The sequence below is a fragment of the Wickerhamomyces anomalus genome, assembly GCF_001661255.1.
Source record: "Wickerhamomyces anomalus NRRL Y-366-8 unplaced genomic scaffold WICANscaffold_1, whole genome shotgun sequence".
NCBI lineage: Eukaryota > Fungi > Ascomycota > Saccharomycetes > Phaffomycetales > Wickerhamomycetaceae > Hansenula > Hansenula anomala.
This window is the reverse complement of record NW_017567110.1, coordinates 2,976,170-2,998,214: the sequence shown is the minus strand read 5'-3', so window position 1 is coordinate 2,998,214 and position 22,045 is coordinate 2,976,170. Positions and strand designations below refer to the sequence as shown.

The 22,045-nt window shown below is 36.4% G+C and overlaps 8 protein-coding genes across 8 annotated transcripts; 5 read left to right on the top strand and 3 right to left on the bottom strand.

The window, feature by feature from the left end:
• Positions 1-532: 532 nt before the first annotated feature.
• RAM2 (bifunctional protein farnesyltransferase/protein geranylgeranyltransferase) lies at positions 533-1,548 on the top strand (the record flags this gene model as incomplete). The annotated part of the gene is made up of 2 exons (XM_019182657.1): positions 533-587; positions 640-1,548. The coding sequence occupies exons 1-2, from the start codon at positions 585-587 to the stop codon at positions 1,546-1,548; spliced, it is 912 nt and encodes a 303-aa protein (XP_019042092.1). The 5' UTR covers positions 533-584.
• Positions 1,549-1,591: 43 nt separating this feature from the next.
• Positions 1,592-2,695, bottom strand: SCJ1 (Scj1p; the record flags this gene model as incomplete). Its single annotated transcript, XM_019181347.1, has 1 exon — positions 1,592-2,695. One exon carries the CDS (start codon positions 2,693-2,695, stop codon positions 1,592-1,594), a length of 1,104 nt encoding a protein of 367 aa, XP_019042091.1.
• A 254-nt stretch (positions 2,696-2,949) lies between these two features.
• DML1 (Dml1p) lies at positions 2,950-4,401 on the top strand (the record flags this gene model as incomplete). The annotated part of the gene is made up of 1 exon (XM_019183082.1): positions 2,950-4,401. One exon carries the CDS (start codon positions 2,950-2,952, stop codon positions 4,399-4,401), a length of 1,452 nt encoding a protein of 483 aa, XP_019042090.1.
• Positions 4,402-6,597: 2,196 nt separating this feature from the next.
• WICANDRAFT_50734 (uncharacterized protein) lies at positions 6,598-12,577 on the top strand (the record flags this gene model as incomplete). Its single annotated transcript, XM_019182656.1, has 3 exons — positions 6,598-7,138; positions 7,187-7,627; positions 11,769-12,577. Exons 1-3 carry the CDS (start codon positions 6,703-6,705, stop codon positions 12,575-12,577), a joined length of 1,686 nt encoding a protein of 561 aa, XP_019042089.1. The 5' UTR covers positions 6,598-6,702.
• A 1,092-nt stretch (positions 12,578-13,669) lies between these two features.
• Positions 13,670-15,436, top strand: WICANDRAFT_77040 (uncharacterized protein; the record flags this gene model as incomplete). The annotated part of the gene is made up of 2 exons (XM_019184492.1): positions 13,670-13,988; positions 14,043-15,436. The coding sequence occupies 2 exons, from the start codon at positions 13,670-13,672 to the stop codon at positions 15,434-15,436; spliced, it is 1,713 nt and encodes a 570-aa protein (XP_019042088.1).
• A 293-nt stretch (positions 15,437-15,729) lies between these two features.
• MOD5 (tRNA dimethylallyltransferase) lies at positions 15,730-17,104 on the top strand (the record flags this gene model as incomplete). The annotated part of the gene is made up of 2 exons (XM_019181350.1): positions 15,730-15,789; positions 15,839-17,104. The coding sequence occupies 2 exons, from the start codon at positions 15,730-15,732 to the stop codon at positions 17,102-17,104; spliced, it is 1,326 nt and encodes a 441-aa protein (XP_019042087.1).
• Positions 17,105-17,364: 260 nt separating this feature from the next.
• On the bottom strand, positions 17,365-19,577 carry RIM20 (Rim20p; the record flags this gene model as incomplete). The annotated part of the gene is made up of 2 exons (XM_019181159.1): positions 17,365-19,330; positions 19,381-19,577. 2 exons carry the CDS (start codon positions 19,575-19,577, stop codon positions 17,365-17,367), a joined length of 2,163 nt encoding a protein of 720 aa, XP_019042086.1.
• Positions 19,578-19,708: 131 nt separating this feature from the next.
• On the bottom strand, positions 19,709-21,746 carry CEF1 (Cef1p; the record flags this gene model as incomplete). Its single annotated transcript, XM_019184068.1, has 2 exons — positions 21,695-21,746; positions 19,709-21,636 (listed from the first exon to the last, which is right to left on the bottom strand). The coding sequence occupies exons 1-2, from the start codon at positions 21,738-21,740 to the stop codon at positions 19,709-19,711; spliced, it is 1,974 nt and encodes a 657-aa protein (XP_019042085.1). The 5' UTR covers positions 21,741-21,746.
• Positions 21,747-22,045: the final 299 nt, after the last annotated feature.

Below are 22,045 nucleotides of genomic sequence, written 5' to 3'. Positions count from 1 at the left end.
GTGAAAAATACCAGCTTATCAGAGATCAGATATTTCAAATTCTTATAATTACATCATGAAAATGTTAAATAGTGTACCTGGGTATTGGCTATTGGGGATTGGGATTATAAATGCGATGGATTTGTGTTTGGATACTTGAATTGGAAAGTTTTTAGCAAGCCGATTTTTCATCCTATTGATTGATTGATAGCAATTTTTATTGAGATATCACTGGACCAATGAACGATCTCAGCTGGTGAACCTTGATATATCAAAGCCATCTTCAGAACAACAAGCTTTATTCTCGATGTTATCAAATCATGATCAATTGAGTAAACACGTCGAAAAACTTCACCAGAAAAATCTTCGCGAAAGCGTTTTACAAATCTTTATTCTTGAGTGCCCAAACCGACTCGAGATTCAATTCTTTGAGCTCAAACTGGAAATTAAAGAGTCCATCAAAGAGAGTTTATTTGAGGTACAGGATTCAAATTGTCACATAGTTTTTGAGGTTCTTTTCTGAAAGAGACTGGTATTTATAGACTGAGAAAAGCTGGAATCGAGCTGAAGTGCTTTTATTGAATAAACTGGACAACATATAGAAAATGGTGAGTACTTGAAAGTCAGCTAATGAGAAATACGATCTCTAACAATCTCTAGGAAAACTACGATTGGGAACATATAACGCCTTTGCCATTAGATGAAGAAGGTATCCAAGTATCACAGATCTTGTATACTGAAGAATACCGTTCTGTAATGGGGTTGTTGAGAGCTCTACAGACAAATGAAGAGTATTCAGATAGAGCGTTATTCATCACCCAAGAAGCCATCAGATTAAATGCTGCTCATTATACAGTATGGCAATACAGATATCATAACATCATCAATTTGAAAAAAGATATAAATAAAGAACTTGACTGGGTTGAAGAAATTGCCATTGAGAATACAAAGAACTACCAAATATGGAATTATCGCCAATTACTTTTGCAAGCTCAAGAAAATCCAGATCCAAAACGAGAATTCCCATTAATTGAAGTGATGCTTGATGAAGATTCCAAAAATTATCATGTTTGGTCACATCGTAAATGGTTGGTTAAATTTTTCAATAAATTTGACGAAGAATTAACATTTGTTGATCAATTTATTGAAAAAGATGTCTACAATAATTCTGCTTGGTCACATAGATATTTTGCAATCTTTGGTGATGCTCAAATAAACAAAAAAACTATAACCAATGACATATTTGAAAAAGAGCTGGAATATACCAAGGATAAAATATCGATAGCACCACAAAATGTTAGTTCTTGGAATTACCTCATAGCTTTATTTGAAGTGACTGGTAATAATTTATCCCAATTAGAAGAATTTGCTAAATCATATGCCAATGTCTTGTCAAATGATGCTGATGTTGAGAAAATCAAATCAGTTCCAGCCTTAGAAGCTTTAGTCAAGATTTACACCAAATCTAATCCTGAATTGGCAACAAAAGGTTATGATTTACTCGCAACCAAGTATGACACAATCAGAAAAAACTACTGGGAATATAAGAAAAAATCAAACAGTGTATAAGTTATGGACTCCTTGTTTGTTTTGGTAAAACCTGTAGCCAATTCTATAACTCATCTCTAAATATTTTTTGATCTTTAGCACCTCCAGGATATATGACTTTATACTCTATTATCAAATCACCAAATTCCTCTGCTCCTTCAAGTATTGGCATACCTTTGTGTTTAACAACTTCAACATCACCATCCATCACAACTTCACCTTTTTTCCTCGTCAAGGTGACATTATCATCATCAAAGAATAAAATTTCCCTTTTCCACTCACCAAACAATGCCTCTTTCAAACTTAAAACTTCAGTACGGTATAAATCATTATATCTGCGACGATAACCAGAGTTTGTATGTGATCTCTCCTTAAGGTGTACTAGTAAATCACCAGCTTCCCAATCTGGACTGTGATCACCATCACCTTTAAATTTATGAGTGAAATCTCTTGCAGTACCAGGCTCAACATAAAATTCAAAATGACGAACTCCACGAGTAACAGCTTGACCACCACAGTGTTTACATTTATGCGTTATGATCTTACCTTTACCACCACATTCATCACAAGTTGTCTGAAATTGCTGAAACATACCTGGTGCTAATTGTCTCTTCATAACTTTAACACCACTACCATTACATCCACCACATTGATGAGTTTTACCGTCAGAGGAGCCTGTACCTTCACATTTTGAACACAAATTTTGCATCTCCACATCAAATTTGAAATCTGTACCAGTATAAAAGTCTTTTAAACTTAAATCAACATTAACATCAGCATCATGGCCTCTTGGTTTACCACGTTGTTGTTGATGATTTTGTCTTCCAAATCCAAAGAAATCAGCAAATGGATCAAAACCACCACCACCACCATTCGGACGACCTCCATTCTTTAATCCATCATGACCATATCTATCATACGTGGATCTTTTTTCATCATCACTCAATACTTCATAAGCTTCACCAACTTCTATGAATTTATGATGAGCATCTTCATCACCAGGGTTTTTGTCTGGATGGAATTTTTTACTTAGGGCTCTATAAGCTGACTTGATCTCTTTTTCACTAGCTTTTTTATCAACACCTAAGATTTTGTAATAATCAGCCTCACACAGTACTGTTGTAATTAATGCAGCACATATTAGGAAAACCAGCGAGCTGAACTGCATTGCGATCTGTAGGAAGCCTTTGAGGTTTGATATATGTACAGATGAGCTTCTGGATAGTGATATGACCTGGGACGTTGAGCAAAAGGTATAAAGAACTCGGACTCTAGTTGTTCTTTTACTTACACGTAATCAAAGTTGAAAAAAAGTCAACAATCGCGATTCGCGAATTTCGCGAAATCAGTTTGTATAGGCAATTTTTTTTCTTCACTTCTACAGCCTTGACATGAAGTGAAAGGTAATAAGAGTGAAAAAAAATGCCTGAAGTGATCAATATCTCATTATCCCAGAGGGCGAACCACCTATCCACACATTTTTACAATGCCCAGGAAAGTTATCTAGACTATACAAAGTCCGTGTCGAAAGCAGATAATAACCCTAACGTCTTCTTCAAACCAACATTATCCAGAGATAAATCCACTGTTAATTACAATCCAAGAGCTTTAATATGGGATCTCAAAGGTGGATTCGGTGCATTAGGCCAATTTGAATATTTTGTTTCGGAGGAAGATGAAGATGAATGGAAGGGGAAAACTGAATCTATAGCTAAAGATCGTATACCCAAGAGTGCATATCAAAAAGCTTTAGATAATAATAGTCGAGTTCCTCAATTGGATACATCAAATACTTTATATTGGACTGATTATTCTAGAGTGCTTTATGAACCGAAAGCTTATAATGAATTGAAGAATTGGGAGGTTGATCCCAAAAATTATCCAAAAGGTAGATTAGCTTTAGGTCAAGAAAGAGAATTTGTTGATTATCAAGTTGGTGTTGAAGAATGGAAAAATGATTATACAGGTGTCAGTTTTTTGGAGGACAAATACAGAACAAGTTTAGAAGAATGTGATTCGTTGACAGGGTTGAATGTTGTTTCTGAAGTTGATAGTGCTTGGGGTGGATTCACTAGTGAAATGCTGCATGAATTGAGAGATGATTATAATCCAAAAAATTCATTATTCACATGGGGTATTTTCAACGGTAAAAAAATGGAAGATCTTTCAAATAAAGAGATTTTGTCAAGAATAAGGACATTTTTGGAATTGCAAAGAAGTTCATCATTGTTTATACCATTGGCCACACCAAAAAACCTTCCAGAATCTTTACAGATAGATAGATCTAGTCATTGGCAAACTTCTGCATTGCAAACTCTAGTTTTTGAACCATTTCAAACAATCACCTCTCAAAGAGAGCATAACGTGAATTTCAATACAATTGAAGATAATTTGACCTTAGGATCTCAAAGAAGAATTGTGTCAACAGTGAAAGCTTCTACTGGTGAATTGAGCTTTGATTTTGCAAGTGAATTTTTCGTTGAAGCTAAAAATCTTCACGAGTTCTCTAGAAGTAGTGTTCATAGACCTGCAAAGATTAGTTCACAAGAAGATTTTAAAGATCCATCTCAATTGCCTGGAAAGCCAACTTCAATTGAAGGCGAAAAAGTTGATAAATCTCAAACAGATTATAGTTCAAACTTAGCATTTGGTACACCTGATTCATTCCCAGATTTTGTTAATCCAAGTGATAATGTCACTGCAACTTTAGGAATAACAACGGCAGCAAGAAAGACTTTGCTAACAATGAAAACTTTTGTGTCAAAATTTGTTAGAGGTGATGATAGAGAAAATATGATTCAAGAATTGGAAACATTAGCTGAAGACTATGAACATGGCTGGAATGATAGTGATGAAAGTGATGATGATTATTGAAGGTCTGATTACACTGATTTTTGAATAAATAAAGTTTATGATCTTTGAAAGATTTGTCGTAAAACATGAACTGATCTGCGAGATCTTATGACTGCGGGGGTTTGCCCATCCTGTTGAGCTGGCTCTTCTTTTAATTTGTTAGTATGAATTAGGGTTTGGTCTTTTTAATTGAATGTCTGACTGTACTTGTTGATAAGGAGATTGATTTGGGGAAAAGAGACAACGGTAATATTAAAAGGTGATTAAATTTCTTGTACAGTTCTGTGAATTGATTGACGTTTCAAGATGTTAGGGGTATAAGCTGTTAATATTGTGCCAATTGTTTTAACATTATGTAGTGAGTTTTCAAAATGATTGATTATTGAAGGTTAATTCCACTTCAGAGGGACTGTCGGTGTCAAATGTCCATGTACACTCGCCATTTTCAAGCCCACTTTCAAAGTCATAGCGTCGTTTTTTGTCACAGAAGCTTCAGATATACAGAACAGTACCAATTCCAGCAACAGAACTTCAAATTACTTTCATATTCAAATAATCCAACAGGTATGGATATAAGCATTCCAAAACAAGTTGTTATTCCGCAATTTTTTCAAGACTTTCGCTTATACACAACTTTTATTATTCTCCAACTTTTAATTATCCAGGTGTACATGTCCAGCAGCTTATTACCAATTCAGAGCACCCACCAACAACTGAACTGGTAATTTTTTAGACAAATCATGAACATCTCGTATAAACACGAACATACTCTATTCTCTACTCAAGAGTCAATACTTTACCGGTTCAATTTAAGCTGTTCTACCTCGACGAACACCGCAGAATTGGGTCCAAGCGGACGTTTTTCCGCCCAAACTTGACGTAGTCATTTCTCCACAAAAGTTTCAGCGACTCACCGACAGAGTCGCCGGAAGACACTTGAACCATAATCAACTTGGTTGGCTTGGTATCGTTAATTGTATATGGGTTCTTCCATCTACGGTTAGAAATATATTGGGCAGAACTGTTTACAACTAGCTTTCCTCGAAGTATGCCTTTTCATCTTAGTTCAATGTGGTTTTATCCCAATGTGTTTCACTGTATTGGTTTAACCTCAACTCTTCTCTAGGCAGAGAACCATACTATCGGTTCAATCTTCTGTTTTGGGTCCTAGACGGCCCAATGTTTCAGAGTTTCAGCAAAAACTCTCTGTTTCAAACTCTACGTATAAATCTATGGACATAAATTCGAGCACTGTACAGCTAAACTGACAAGTACAATAGTACTACACTAATTGTTGAAGGATTAATATCATCTATGAGCTTTCATATTGTAACCAAGCTAGTGCACCTTCATGTTATAGTTATCCTGTACGGGATGTAGCGGGCCTACGTGCTCACAAAATTAATATGCTCCTTGCCGAGTCATTGATGATTCACTTCTCACGAGTAGACTTTTGATTTATCCTCCAATTCTGCACCCCATGTCTACTTTGTTGTGTCCTGACTCCTGACTCCTTGCTTTTTGGGCTTCTTTTTCCAAAGATGCACTTTTCTTTGTTGTAGTATCAGCCAAAAGACCTGCTTAATCAAATTGACTAAGAGTCTGAACCATCAGAGCCATCCTCTCAGTACATAGCCATATATACCTTTTGAATATCTTTTCACCGTTGTGTTTGTGTCGTATCTCGATGGATTAACTGATCTTCAAGGATAAATTCTCTCTGGACAAACTTCGGATTTTCAAGGGGGCGCCGGAACGTACACGTCAAATTGGCAGACTTTGTTTTTTTTCCTCCAAAAAAAAAGATCAGCCAGCAAATACCAAAAAATGACCACGTCAAAAAAGCGGTAAAGAAGAGAATGGACAAACCAAATACACAAGCTGGTGGTGCTTTTAAAGCAAGCCTGTACTAATGGCTCGATTATTTATGTATCAGGGACCTTCAGAGCTTATTTGGAAGGGATATTTCTTCCTGTAAGCTTGGGGGTTTCAAGCGTGTTTTTTTAGCTGGTGAATGTTTATTTTTAAGAAGTGATGCGTGTATTTCAAAACAAAGTGATCATCAACACGAATAAGTTTTTGGACAAATTCAAATCTTCAAAGGTTTTTCCCCATTATGGAGTCACTTGAGTAGACCAACAAAACAATTATCATATACAAACCTAAATTTACGCAAGTTTTGGCAATTGTTATCATGTACATGAGGTGTTCAATACCAAGATTTGTATAAATTGAGCCATGTTTCCTCAAAATGAGTATGATTGAAAAGATCTTCCTACCCCAGAGTATTTAAACTCATTACAGTAAAGCGTATAAAAAGTTATGGTTGGTATAATTGCTGACGAAGTCAAGTTCTTTAAGAAGAACAAACAACCCGTGAAGAAGTTACCAGTTAATCCCGGGGACGTTCCAGATGATGATGCTCAACATTTGAAGCATTTCTTACCAAATTATGGTAAAGCTTGGTTCAAAGTTCCACATTTGTTAAAATTGAATCTTATCTTGTTGATTGTGTCATTAACATCAACAAATACAGGGTATGACGGTTCATTGTTGAATGCTTTCCAATCTATCCCAGATTGGAGAATGGCTATGAACAACCCTTCAGGTGCAGTCTTGGGTGCTATCAACAATGGTGTTGTTTTTGGTTGTATTTTAGGGTTCCCTTTTGCCTCACCAATTGGTGATAGATATGGTAGAAGACATGCTGTTACTATTGGAAATATTGTAATGATTATTGGTACAGTGATTCAAAGTTGTGCAGGTGCTGGGTTTATGACTGTTAAAAAGGAAACTGAAAACCCAGATAGTCGTGCTTATGCTATGTTCCTTGTTGCTCGTATTATCATTGGATTTGGTAATTTCATCTCATCTGTTTCTTCTCCATCGTTGATTTCAGAATTATCTTATCCAACCCATAGACAAGCAGTTACTGCTTTCTTCAATTCAAATTGGTATTTAGGTGCTATTATTGCAGGTTGGGTCTCTTTTGGTACTAGAAATGTTGGATCAAATTGGTCATGGAGAATTCCAACCATTTTACAAGGTTTGTTCCCAGTTATCCAATTCTTTTTAATTTATTTGGTTCCCGAATCTCCAAGATGGTTGATTTCAAAGGGAAGAAACCAAGAAGCTAGAGATTTATTGTTGAAATATCATGCTGGTGGTGATGAATCTGTCGGTGGTGCATTAGTTGATTTTGAAATGTCTGAAATCGAGCTGGCTCTCGAACAAGAAAGACTTGCTAGTAAATCTTCTTACATGGATTTCTTCAGAACACAAGGTAATAGAAAACGTTTGTTTTTGTTAACATTCATTGGTATTATTATGCAATTATCAGGTAATGGTTTAGTCTCATACTACTTGAACAAGGTCTTAAACTCTATTGGTATCACTTCAACTTCTCAACAATTGGTCTTCAATGGTGGGTTAATGATTTATAACTATGGTATTTCAATTATCATCAACTTGCTTGTGTTCCAAAATATAAAGAGAAGAGCTGTTTTCATCACTTCCATCGGCCTTATGTTGTTATTCTACGTTATCTGGACAATTTTATCCGCTATCAATCAACAAAGAAATTTTGAAGATAAAGTTTTAGGTAAAGGTGTTATGGCCATGATCTTTATGTACTACTTGGCTTACAACTTGGGTTTGAATGGGCTACCATACTTATATCTTACTGAAATCATGCCATTCACCATTAGAACAAAAGGTATCTCTCTATGTTTAATGATTCAACAAGTTGTTTTAGTTTACAACGGGTTTGTCAACTCTATTGCTATGGACGCTATTGAGTGGAAGTACTATATTGTTTATTGTTGTATTTTAGCTGTTGAATTTGTTGTTGCTTACTTGACCATTGTGGAAACTTCAGGTCGTACATTAGAAGAAGTTGCTGAAGTGTTTGGTGAAGATATCCGTGACTTTGATCTTAGTGTAGTTAAAGAGAAGAGTGAAGCACTACACATTGAACACCAAAACACCGATACTGCAAGTAATACCAGCACAACTGAGAAGAGTGGTAACTTGTTGGTTTAGACTTACTAGAAGAAAATTGAGTTTTTTTTGCTTTTCGAAGCTATATTATGAGATTATAATTGTTGCAATATGAAATATTAATGAATGACATGTAAATTTTGTTGATTGATTGATTATGTTTGTAGTACTATCTTCAGCTCATCTGTTGAACTAGCGCGTTCTCGATATTGAAATACCCAGCAGTTAGTGAAGTAAATTGGACCGGCCTGTTCTATATTATTCCTCTGGATAAAAAATATAACTTCTGTGACACTTCCTAGCTTCCAAGGGCTTTCTGGGTTCAAGAATATTCTTAAGGCTAGTCAAAACGACAAACTTTTGATTCTTGCCATCTTAAGGAAACCTAACTCATCGTCTATGTCGATGTGCACCAGTCATAGAAAGATGGTAACTCATATGCATGACTTGCTGGTGCTTCAAAAGACTCTTTAACTTGGGAGTCTGGCGATGGAATGACTCGCTTGAAATCTGATACCCATAAGTTTTGTACTCATTGATTCTGAAAACAAGCACGTATCATTTATGGAACCAAATCGTCACGCAAAATACCACCAGATAATAATATAGACCCTGTACGCCCTTAACACCACTTTTTCGAGCTTTGATATGATCTTTCATAACCAACAATTCGTATTGAATCTCTATTTATTGCAAACTTTGAGGCACCATATTTATCTTTGACTTCTCACGAGTTATTAAAAGGTTGTGGGTTTTGTCTTGATTCTTCATTATTCTTCAATCACGATTCACCACAATCAGGAAACAGGATTCAGCCGTTGGACGGCCATTCAATCTCAAAACTTACTCCATTCAGTACACGTAAACGACAGCCTGACGACATTTCCAAACAGTTTCTCGAAGGTTTAAATTATAAGTCCTCTTCCCCCATGGGAATTTAACCGTAAGGCATAGTACTTAATAATTTCGTGAGCACCCAAGTTTAAACTTCCAGAAATCAGACTATTTACGGAATTAAGTACTCATTCGAGGCCAAATAGTGAGCGGAGTACTGGGGCACGTACAGACTTCAGAGTACAAAGCAAAATTGAACTTCATGAAATTTTAATATTAATGGTTCAAACGCGGAATCCCACTGCTAATTACTTCATCGCTGACATAAACAACTTCCTGCTTTAAAGATGTTAAAACCTATACCAGCCACTATTCTCCCTCCACACATTTCTGGACCAAGTAGAAATCATCAATCTCTGGTTATATTACCACCGTTTTTCGAAGTCAGATAAGTGTACGTGGTTACTCAAAAACAACTGGAATCGCGTTCTGGATTCTAGGGATATGTACAGTGTACACTGAAAAACAAGTTGCACTCCACAAAACAAATTTGTAGCTGTGCAGTATGTAGAAAAATTCACCCGTCTCCAGATTCTACACCCGCATACCTTTTTGATGAAAGAACCTAGCATCCTATAGGATATAGCATCAAGAGTTGCGTAAAAGTGGTGGTGGTCAGAGACGGAAACTCACCATTTATTCGCACCAACTTTTACGAGCAGGCTACCAGTCTAAACAACTACATTTGCATCATTGATTATCATTCAGCCGGTTGTCAAGTAGACGGGGAAACACTCACAGAAGTGTTACATTTTAGTTCAAATCCACAGCTTTGGATAGTGTTCAAGTAGTTGCCTAATGCGGAAAAAACCAGTTGTTCAAAGATATTCCAGGTTTCTGTGGTTAAATCTTCCTGAGCACTGGTACCTCAAGAATAGGCTATCAAAATATCCATATAGAGGACGATGAGTTGATGGAGCTCATCGGCTTCGACTAAGTTGGGACTTGGTACCTTTTGAAAGGCTAAAGCTCGACTTTGGCCATTGGCGATCTGGTGAAGTTATTGCTGAACCGCAAAATGTTGACAGACCAAGTAATCAAAAGCAAAACCACGAAAAATGCATCAAAACTCAGCAGCAGCAATCAGCCGATTCAATTTGAAAAAGACTGCAGAAAAGTATGGGGGTGTGCAGCTTGATCCATGTGCTACATTCATGGCTCCACGAACTGGTCCTTGTGGGTAAAGCTTATTGAGTTACATACGGTTAATTGTTTGCGGTTAAGCGTTGATGATATTAAAAGATAACTTGATGTATCACCTCATAGGCCTCTGTTAGCCACTTCACGAATTCATACTTGATGAATAGATCAGGCATTAACAATGGAAATGTATCGCTTAATCGGGAAAATGATCTGCTCATATTCAGAGTGTGTTAATTATACGGTTCTATTAGACCAAAGTTTTAATGGTAAATCGTTGTCGAGTAGCTCAATATAATAATTCAAGTCTATAAGTATGGAACAGACTGCTCAGAAAATTCTCACCAACATGTATTATTCTCCATTGCTATTGAATTCATTTTAAGATGGTTGGATTTATCGCGGATGAGGTGAAATTCTTTAAGAAGAATAGAAAATCAAGTAAAGCTGAAACAGAGAATTCTGTTTCCAATATTCAAGAGGAAAACTTTTCTCAATTAAAAGATTTCCTTCCAAAAACTAACAAGACTTGGATCAAAACTCCTCACTTGGTTCATTTGAATATTTTGATGTTTATTGTTACTTTAAGTGCCACAAACACTGGTTATGATGGTTCTCTATTGAATGCTTTTCAATCTATGCCGGACTGGAGAGATGCAATGGGTAAACCATCTGGTGCTGTGCTAGGTGCATTGAATAATGGTACTGTGAGTATTTATCCTGGGTATGCTACATGTATTTAATATACTAACAAAAATTAAAGACCTTCGGTGCTATCATTGCATTTGCATTTGCTTCAACAATTTCTGATAAATTAGGTAGAAGAAACGCAATCACTGTTGGTAATGTTCTTATGATTATCGGAACCATCGTTCAGGCATGTGCTGGTACATGGCTCGATATAGAAACTCAAAGTATCCATAATGATAAGCGTACTTTTGCAATGTCATTAGTTGCTCGTATAATAATTGGTTTTGGTAACTCTGTTGGTGCTGTTTCTGCACCACCCTTGATTTCTGAGCTATCTTATCCAACTCACAGACAAACGGTCACTGCCTTCTTCAACTCCAATTGGTATTTAGGTGCAATTATTGCAGGCTGGGTTTCATTTGGTACGCGTAATATGGGTCACAATTGGTGCTGGAGAGTTCCAACTATTATCCAAGGTTTCTTCCCTATTGTTCAAATTTTTTTAATCTACCTCGTTCCTGAATCTCCAAGATTTCTAGTGTCAAAGGGAAGGATTGAAGAAGCTCGTGCTATTTTATTGAAATTTCATGCTGGTGGCGATGAATCTATTGGTGGTCCATTAGTTGATTTTGAAATGTCAGAAATTGAATCTGCTATTGAACAAGAAAAAATTGCTGACAAGTCTTCCTATTTTGATTTCCTCAAAACTCCTGGTAACAGAAAACGTTTGTTTTTAACATGTTTTGTTGCTTTCGTTATGCAACTTTCAGGTAATGGGTTGGTTTCCTACTATTTGAATAAGGTGTTGAACTCTATTGGTATCACCTCACCTACAGAGCAATTGATCTTCAATGGAGGTCTTCAAATTTATAATTGGGGTATATCGATTATTATTAACTTGTTGGTCTTCCAAAACTTCAGAAGAAGAGTCGTGTTCAATACATCTATTGCGATGATGTTGTTTTTCTACATCATCTGGACTATTCTTTCAGCAATCAATCAGGAAAGAAACTTTGAAGATAAGTCTTTGGCCAAAGGTGTTATGGCTATGATCTTTTTATACTACTTGGCTTACAACATTGGTCTCAATGGGCTACCATATTTGTACATGACCGAGATTTCCACATACCAACTAAGAAGTAAGCTTATGAACATTAACATTTTTGGTCAACAGGTGGCAGGTGTATATAATGGGTTTGTTAATTCGATTGCCATGGATGCTATAGAGTGGAAATATTATATTGTTTACTGTTGTATTTTGGCAGTGGAGTTAGTTGTTAGTTACTTGACATTTGTTGAAACTTCTGGCCGTACTTTAGAAGAAATGGCTGAGGTGTTTGGTGAAAGCATTGGTGATCATGGTTTTACTTTGGCTCAAAAGAAGAATGAGGTAAAACATCTCGAAGACGGTGCTATGGCAGATGACAGTGGTAGTGGAACCAGTGCTGAAAAGAGCAACAATCTTTTAGTTTGATTCCAAAGAGTGTTGGAAAAGTGGGTTCTCATGACTGAATCATTATGAAGAAATATATATAAATTTTATTGTTACGGCTTGAGCCTTGTGTTTTTTTTCATGTAGTCGAAGACTTCACTTCATTACGCACAATTGATCCTGATTAAAGAATATCAAACCCAGCACTGAATTGAAAGTGTCCATATCTTCTGACCACTTGTTTCTTCGTCTATTCTCGAGATCTTGTGAATGGTACAAATTTTGAAATCCCCATAGTCTGAATGAGGAAATTTTAAGGTCTCAAAGTCTCAAAAGGGTGAATCGTGTAAACACCGGTCGAACAAAATGATTCGATATCAACGACATGACTCAGTTTAGGCCATACAGCATAAGGCGATGGAGATTGATTATCTTTCAATCTTTGAGCATTTGACCAATCAGTAGAACAAGGATCTTGATTCTTGAATTGAAAAAATAGGGCAGATTCCAGTTACCGGACATACCCAGATTCCGCGAGCTTGACTTTATATTTGCCCGTGGTGTTTGGCAGCAACTTCAAATCAGTGAACGCGTCACAGTTTTTTGATATCGACAGGATAATCTCAGAGGGATAACAACGACCAGTAACGAATAATAAGGGAGGCTGATAATCCTTTTTTACTCGAAGATGCTTGCAGCCATGCTCGATTTAAGTTTAGCTCGTTATTAAAACCCCGAACTTCGAAGTCCTCGTGACGTGAATTGCTTTTCCAAACATTAAGGGAACCCAAACTAACGTGATAGATGGTAGAGGTTAGAGGAGAATCAAAATTGCGCTGGAAGAAACTGAGGCTCAAACAGTTGAAAGGATACTGCTTTTTGGTAATTTGTGACTCGTTTATGTGTGTAGTCTTCTTTATAACCTCAATAGCATGAATGACGGACCATGGTTGTACAAGGAAAGGAGATGAACAGGTTTAAGTTTTGCCTGATGCCTCAATAGTGAACGTCTATATTTAAAGGAAACTTTCTGCTTCATAATTTTTTGTTGCTTGTCTAACTTGGATATCAATGACTTTTATTTGAAAGTGTTGGGGTTGTCTTCAAATCAAATTTAGATATATTAATTAAATCATGGTTGGTATTATTGCTGATGAAGCAAAACTTTTCAGAAAGAAAAGAGCAAAACATAAGACATCAATAGGTGAGACAGATGATTCTTCTGATAAAATTGTCTCTCATTTAGATGAATTTATTCCAAATTATGGGAAATTGTGGATTCGAGTTCCACATCTTGTTCATTTGAACTTTTTGATGTTCATTGTTAGTTTGACTGCAACAAATTCAGGATTTGATGGATCATTACTAAACGCATTTCAATCTATGGATGATTGGAAAAATGCAATGGGTAAACCTTCAGGTGCTGTTCTAGGTGCATTGAATAATGGAACTGGTGAGTGTTTTTGTTCTTTGTTTACATCGATGCGCTGGTACTAACACTTTTAAGTTTTTGGCTCTCTTTTAGCTTTCTTCATTGCGTCTTACTTGTCTGATAAGTTTGGTAGAAGACATGCAATTAGTATTGGAAATGTTATCATGATCTGTGGTGTGATTGTTCAAAGTTGTGCTGGGACTTGGTTGAATACTACCGATCAAGCAATTCACAATGACAAACGTTGTTTCGCAATGTCCTTGGTTGCACGTATAATTCTTGGCTTTGGTGCTATGATTTCAGGTGTGGGTGCCCCTCCATTGATGTCCGAGTTAGCTTATCCTTCTCATAGACAAGCGGTCACTGCATTCTTCAACTCTAACTGGTACTTGGGCTCCATAATCTCAGGGTGGGTTTCTTTTGGTACCCGTAATCTGGGAAATAACTGGTGCTGGAGAATTCCAACAATCTTGCAAGCATTTTTCCCTATAATTCAACTGTTTTTAATTTATCTTGTTCCTGAGTCACCAAGATACTTGATTTCCAAGGGACATCCTGAAAAGGCCAGAGAAATCTTTGTGAAATATCATGCGGGTGGTAATGAAGAACTATGTAGCGGATTGATTGACTTTGAAATGTCTGAAATCCAATCTGCTATTGAACAGGAAGTTATAGCTGACAAATCATCATATAAGGACTTCTTCAGAACTCCTGGTAACAGAAAACGTTTATTTTTGGCATGCTTCATTGGTATTATTATGCAATTATCAGGTAATGGGCTAGTGTCATATTATTTGAATAAAGTCTTGAACTCAATTGGTGTGACTTCAACAACGGAACAATTGATTTTCAATGGTGGGTTGCAAATTTACAACTACGGTATTTCAATCATCATTAACTTGACATTATTCCAAAAGGGTAAAAGAAGAATCGTGTTTATCACGTCAATTGCGATGATGTTACTTTTCTATGTTATCTGGACAATATTATCAGCTATTAATCAGAAAAGAAACTTTGAGGATAAATCCTTAGGAAAAGGTGTGATGGCAATGATTTTCTTGTATTATTTGTCCTACAATTTGGGATTGAACGGTTTACCGTACTTATATCTTACAGAAATAAGTGGGTTCTTCTTAAGAACCAAGGTTATCAACACTTGTCAACTTATTCAGCAATTTGCATCTATTTATAATGGGTTTGTGAATTCAATCGCTATGGATGCTATCGAATGGAAGTATTATATTGTTTATTGTTGTATTTTGGCTGTTGAGCTTGTTGTTGGTTATTTTACTTTCGTGGAAACTGGTGGATTAACATTGGAAGAAGTTGCTGAAGTCTTTGGTGAAAGTATTGGTGATGTTGATTATAATTACATCAAGGAGAAGAATGCTATAGCCACGGGTCACATTGAAGAAGCTTCACCTCACGAAGATAGCGCCAGCACCGAGAAAAGTGCAAATCTGGTTTAAACCAGTCCTGATCTTATATTATATTTTAAAACCAATTTATACCTTAAACTTTATACTATACTCTTTTACCTGATTTTATACTTGATGAAACATATTTATGATTTTGAATGCATATGTTGTATGCTCAAGATAACTCAAGATGACTCAGAGATTACGTAATACACAGTAAAAATTTTGCTCTAATCAAATCTATAGCCTATACTTGTAGCTGGTAAAGGTACGTCTGGTTTAAGCCATTGAAGTGCAATAGAGCTGAAGTCTCTTCTATGTGGAGGGCCATTAAAAAATTTGTTATGGGTCCACCGAAAAATGTCATTGTGATAGTAGGCACAACAGGAGTTGGGAAATCTCAAGTATGTGTGTGATACGTATCTGGAAAAACTCATGTTAACATTAAAAAAGTTCAGTATAGAAGTAGCAAAGAGGTTCAATGGTGAGATTATAAATGCCGACTCTATGCAAATGTATAAAGGGGCTGATATCATCACCAATAAGCATCCCATGGAGGAAAGAGAAGGGATCCCACATCATGTCATGAACCATATCAACTGGGATGAAGAGTATTTCATTCACAGATTTGAAAAAGAAGCACTATCAACAATCAGTGATATACACTCTAGAGGCAAAATACCCATAATAGTTGGTGGTACACACTATTATCTCAACTCATTATTATTTTTGAACAAAACAATTAAAGTTAAAGAACCAGAAAAGGACAGCTCCGAAAAGCTAACTGAAGATCAAAAAAGGGTCCTAGATGGTCCACCAGAAGAGGTGTTCAAGACCTTGCAGATTGTTGATCCAGTTGCTGCTGGTAAATTCCATCCAAATGACACAAGAAGAGTCAGAAGAGCATTAGAAATTTTTTATACAACAAACAAGAAGGCTAGTGATCATTATGAAGAACAAGTTGAGTCAGATCAGGACAAATCAGGTCTTAGATTCAACACCTTAGCATTTTGGCTATTTGCCCAGAAGCCAATACTGGACAAAAGGTTAGACGAAAGGGTGGATAAAATGCTTTCCAATGGTGGTATGGCTGAAATAAACGAGCTATATGAATATTATACCAAAAGTGAGCCAAAGCCTGATTGTGAAAGAGGAATTTGGCAAGTTATTGGATTCAAAGAATTCTTGCCATGGTTGGAAGGTGAAAGAACAGATAATGAGCTCAAGATATCAATTGAAGATATGAAATCTCGAACTCGACAATATGCTAAAAGACAAGTTAAATGGATCAAAAGTCTATTAGCTGCTGATTTGGCCAAAGAGAAAGATCATAACTATGTGAAAGGTGGCCGCCTGTTTCTTTTAGATGCTACTGACTTATCAACATGGCAATCAAATGTCACAGAAAGGGGATTGGAAATCACAGAAAGATTTTTGGAAGGGAAGGAAGATACATTACAACAAGCACCAGATGGGCTTGAGGACATGTTGCCATTAGAAGCAGAGAAAGAGGACAAATCTACACAATGGAAACATTTTACATGTGATAAATGTTTTAACAAAGACAACACACCAGTGATTGCTATTGGTGAAAAACAGTGGGAGATTCATTTGAAGAGCCACAGACATAAAACCAACGCAAATAGAGGTAAACGCAAAAGGGAGTATGAAGAATGGCTCGCCAAACAGCAGAGTACCGAAACCATTGAAAAAGCCTAAGAGAATTTGATGCCATTATCTGGTCTCCATACACCAACTTTTGGCTTAGCAGATTGAGCTCTCGGTGCAACAAGTGCAGGACTTGCGGTTCTTTGTGGTATCATATCTGGTGATGGTCCCTTTGTTGTTGATGATCGTTTACTAGTGGTATCAACAGGCTCTGGTGTATTTGAACCTGAGTTCAATTGAAGTTGCTCAAACCTGTTGTTGAGTTCACTCTTTGGTGTTAGTAGCTTGTATAAAGAAAAATTTAATGACACTTACGATTCCAAATCTCTAGCTTCTAGTCTGCGTTCATAGACAAAATTGTCACAATCATCGATTAGCTTTTTGCAGTTGGCATTGAAATCATTGTAAAACTGTAAACCTTGAGAAAGATTCAATTTCAATTCTTTAAATTCAGTGTAAACCAGATCAAGTGTTTTCAGGGCTTCCTCTCTTGATGAGCTGACTCCTTGAGATGTTTTAAGACGCATAAATTGCTTATTCAATTCATCAATTTTGTCTTCAACTTCTCTTTGTTCGGTCTTCTGTTTTTCAATCCAATCAATATCTTTGCTGAAATTTTGAATGTGCTTTTGGAAAACAGGCTCAAATGTATTGGAGTCAACTTTCAAGTCATTGAAATTGGATTGGATAGATTTATACTCTGAAACAATTTTAGGCAAAATGTTGTACTGCAATGATTTCACTTCAACAGTTTCAATAAAATTATTTCTCTCAACCTCAAGCTTATGTGCTCTATTCAATACCTCCCTTATGCTTAGAATTGATTTTCTTAATGAAGGATCTAGCTGTTGGGACTTTGAATTAGGGACAAATTCCATAATTTTTTCTTCAGAAGAGGCCAAGATCTTCAATGGAGTTTCAATGTTATAATATTGATTCCTTATTGTTTCATCACCCTTCTTGGCTTGTCTTAAATAGTTTTGCAAATCTTGGATCCTTTTGGTTAAATGAGCAGCAGCTTCTTCAGAGGTAGGTCTCGTCCAATGTTTAGACCCTTGTCTTGTACGCAACAACTCATCTTCTCCAGCTTCAACTTTGAGTCTATCTTTAGCACCTTCCAATAAACGCTCACCTTCTAGTGATAATCTTTGAGTGTCATCGATGGTTTCTTCAACCAGTCTAACACCACCTTGTGATTTGATTTCAGAATTATGATCTAGTAAAGAAGATGGCAAAGCTTGAGGTTTATCGAATGCGTCAATTGACCCAGGAAGACCCCTTTCCACAATATATTTGTTCATGATGTTGGTTAAGGCTTTCACTGGACCAATGATATGTCTTTGCACATACTCATCTTGTCTTTCACGAAATGCTTGTGCAGTTTGAATAACATAGAATGGCAGTAAGTCTTTGAAAAGTTGTTTACCATAGTTACCAGTTTTGAGAGATTCATTTGGCTTGGTGAAATCTGAAATCTCCATCTCTTTAACAACTGAAGCTTTAACGATGTCTGGTAGTGTTTTGGGGACGTCTTGTAAATAAATCAAATCATTATCTTTTTCGGCCCTTCTTAATGTATCTGTGACAACATCATTTAAGCCTTGTAAATCTTGTTTGAGAGCTTCACTTGCAAATCTAATACTTGAATTTGCTAAACCGAGAGCACTTTTGGCTTTGTATAACCTAGCGACTTCTTCACCATATTTTGAATTTGAAACAGAAACTAATGAAGCTCTAAATTCAGCTGCTGCTTGGAAATGATGTTTTTTAACAGTGATATGATGAATCCATTCTGTTCTGAAGCCTTCACTTCTATTTGCATTAGTTAATGTTCTAGTATAGTAATCCGAGACTTGAACAGCTAATCTTGACACTAATGAATCTTTCACTTTATCTCTAGTCGCCTTCAACCAAAAAACTTCTTGAGCTTGGGCAAATGAAAGTAGCTGGAGAGTTTCAATAGTACCTTTTTGCAAATCCAAAGGTAGTGTAAGATGCTCATCTTGTTCAGCAACTTTGTTGATGTAGCCAAAAAAAGTGGCTGCATACTGGAAATATAAGCAAGCTTTTTTCAAGCCTTCGTCACTAGATCTATCTTGATTAACAGCCATCTGGGTATAGAGTGATGCCACGTTGTATAAAACATTGATACGCTCAAATGTAAATGATCTAATTTTGACTGGTCCTGTAACATTATAACCTAGGGTACCATACCACGGGAACTCCACCACATCTCTTGGAAATTTTGATTCTAGTGTTGATAAATGGATATAGTATCTTTGAAAGATGTTAGTTTGTTCTCCAGGAGTGAGGAGAGTGCAACATACCTTTTCAAAAGTGCCAAATCTTGTGGCGAAACCTCTAGATCTATAGTATCATTTCTAAGGGTATCAATTTCTTGTAAATCAGCTTCAAAAACAGTAGCAGTTTGGTAGTACTCCTTTGAGATGATATCTCTCAGCTCCTTACTAAACTCAATTCTCTTGGTTTTGCGATATGGAACAAAGAGTAAATTGGAACTCATAACGATCGTGGAGTTGAAATGGTTCTAATTATCAAATCTGTTTTCTACAAGTCAAATAAATTTCGCAAGTTAAATTTCCAAAACGTAAACAAACGTGAATTCCGAGGACATAAAAACGTGACATATACACACTATATTTCCGAGGGCTGGGAATTCTTGAGTCTTCGAAGTTCCAAGTAACGTTCCTGACCAACTTGTTCTCCATGGATCAAGGCATCGACCTCTTCTTGTAATGTATCTGTTCTGGTCCTTATACTGATCTCTTCACTTTTGTATAATAGTTGGAAAGCAGTCAAGGCACGGTCAGCATCTTTCAAATCATCAAGAACTTGAATAGCTTCTTCAGATAATGTGTCATTTCTTTTAACATAACCACCAAATTGAAGCTCTAGTTTCTTTTCCAGCTTGTTTGTTGTTGACACGAGTTTTTGAAGTTCTGTTATTAGCGAAGCATTGTCTAGCTTTAGTTGATCAATTTTTGAAGAATGCAGATGAGAAAATTTATTCTGAAACTCCTTCAAAGCATCTTGATCAATTTCTTGGTTAATTTCATTTTCAACTTTGGCCTTTGTTTCTTCATCAAGATCTCCTAATAGTGGTACACCAGACACTTTGTTTAATTTGGAATAATCTGATCTAATCAACCTTATAACTTCGGCATCTATATTTTGTGAAATAACATCTTCATCCATAGGGGTTAAGTTTATGGATGATGTGATATTGGGTATCGATAGACTCTTTTGAATGGCAAGTGATCTTCTCAGTAGCGCCTTTTCTCTTTCCTTGGCATCTTCAATAGCTCTCAATCTTGACTTTTCACCTTCATCTTCAACAACCTCTGGTGTTTCTAATGGAGATTGTGTGATTGTCTCAACTTCATCATTTTCCAAAATTTCAAAATCGTTTTTAGGCTTTGGAAGTGAGGCAAATTTATCACGGAGAGACACCATCGACTTCTTAGGTTCCCTCAGAGTATCTTGCTTTTCAACCTCTTCATTATCTTCTGTAAAATGTCCTTCTTCTTCAATCTCTGCTTCGTCTTTGGTTAACAATGCAGATTTTTCAACTTTAGATTCTCTAATCTTTCTTGCAGCTTCATTAATTATATCATCAATGCCATTAGCTTCTATTTCTGCTCTCTGTACAGCATCTTGTATAGAAGTTGTAGCTTGACCATCTTTATATTTTGGTTCAGGAAGATCGAGCTTTCTTCTTTTAACTTCTGCTGGTTCAGCTTGTTTCTCAATAGATATTTGGCCGCCTTCTTTTTTGTCTCTTTGTCTTTTCTCCTTGTTGGAATCCTTTTCTTTCACACCGGATGTATTCACTTGTTTGTTATAATTGTTCAAGAGAGTTTCATTATCATGTGTTTCTTCTGTAGTATCATAGAACCCACCTAATGGCCTATGCTCAAACGCAATATCTGCATTGTAATCTATTTGATTCTTAAATTTTTTCTTTGGAGCTTTTAATTTGGTATTGAACCCTGCCTGTTTTAGTTCACGTCTCTTTTGTAATAAAGCTATACGTTTACTCTCTTCAAGCATACGTTCTCTAGCTTTTCTAGTGGCTTTTTTACCTCTTGTGTTGGCCAATCTCGCTCTTGCTTCAGATAACATTTCCTTCTCATCGTCATCTAAGTCAATCGCATCTGGTCGAGCGACTTTTGTTTCTGGGTTAACATTTAAATCACCAACCTGTAAATCCTTACTAGAACCAACAGAAGCTAATGTTTCAGCTCCTAATCCACTCAACCCCAATTCATTCTTTGAGTCCCTAGCTTCAGAATCATCCAGAATCCTCTGGTATCTTTCAATTGCTTGTGTGGCTGTTCTTCCAATCTTTGAAGCTATAGATCTCCATTGATTTGGCATCAACCTGGCAAGATTCAACAACTTTTCATCCTCTTCAGCAGACCAATCAGACTTCCTGAGCCTGGGGTCCAAATACTCGTTCCACCTGGCTTTAGCCTGCTTAGCAGTCTTACGAGCCAATAAGGAAGCCACTCTTGACCATTGGTTGAGCCCATACTTGGACACAGCAGCTTTCAAGATCTCATCTAGAGCAATATGTTAGTGGAAAAGTCCCCAAAAAGACTGAAATAAAGCTAAACTCACCCTCTATATTCGACCAGGCACCACCTTTCACATAAACAGGCGCCATCTCAAGCTTTTTATTTGTATGTACCAAAAAATTTCTGTCTAATTTTGCCTCATATAAAATTTCACGAATTAAAAAAAAATAAACCATTTTCAGGAACTTTGTTGATTTTCTTGAAAAACACAATCGCCAAAAAAAACTGAACAGCATCATCGAATTTGTTTTAAAGCGGAAGAACAACAGCACGAACCTGTTCCATATATTTGTATTCTAAATCATTTGCATTATTTCCCCATTATTCTTTTAAATTTGCTGTTTTTATCCGGTCTTCAAGCTCGCTCATTCGCTCAGAATTAACACCAAAAACG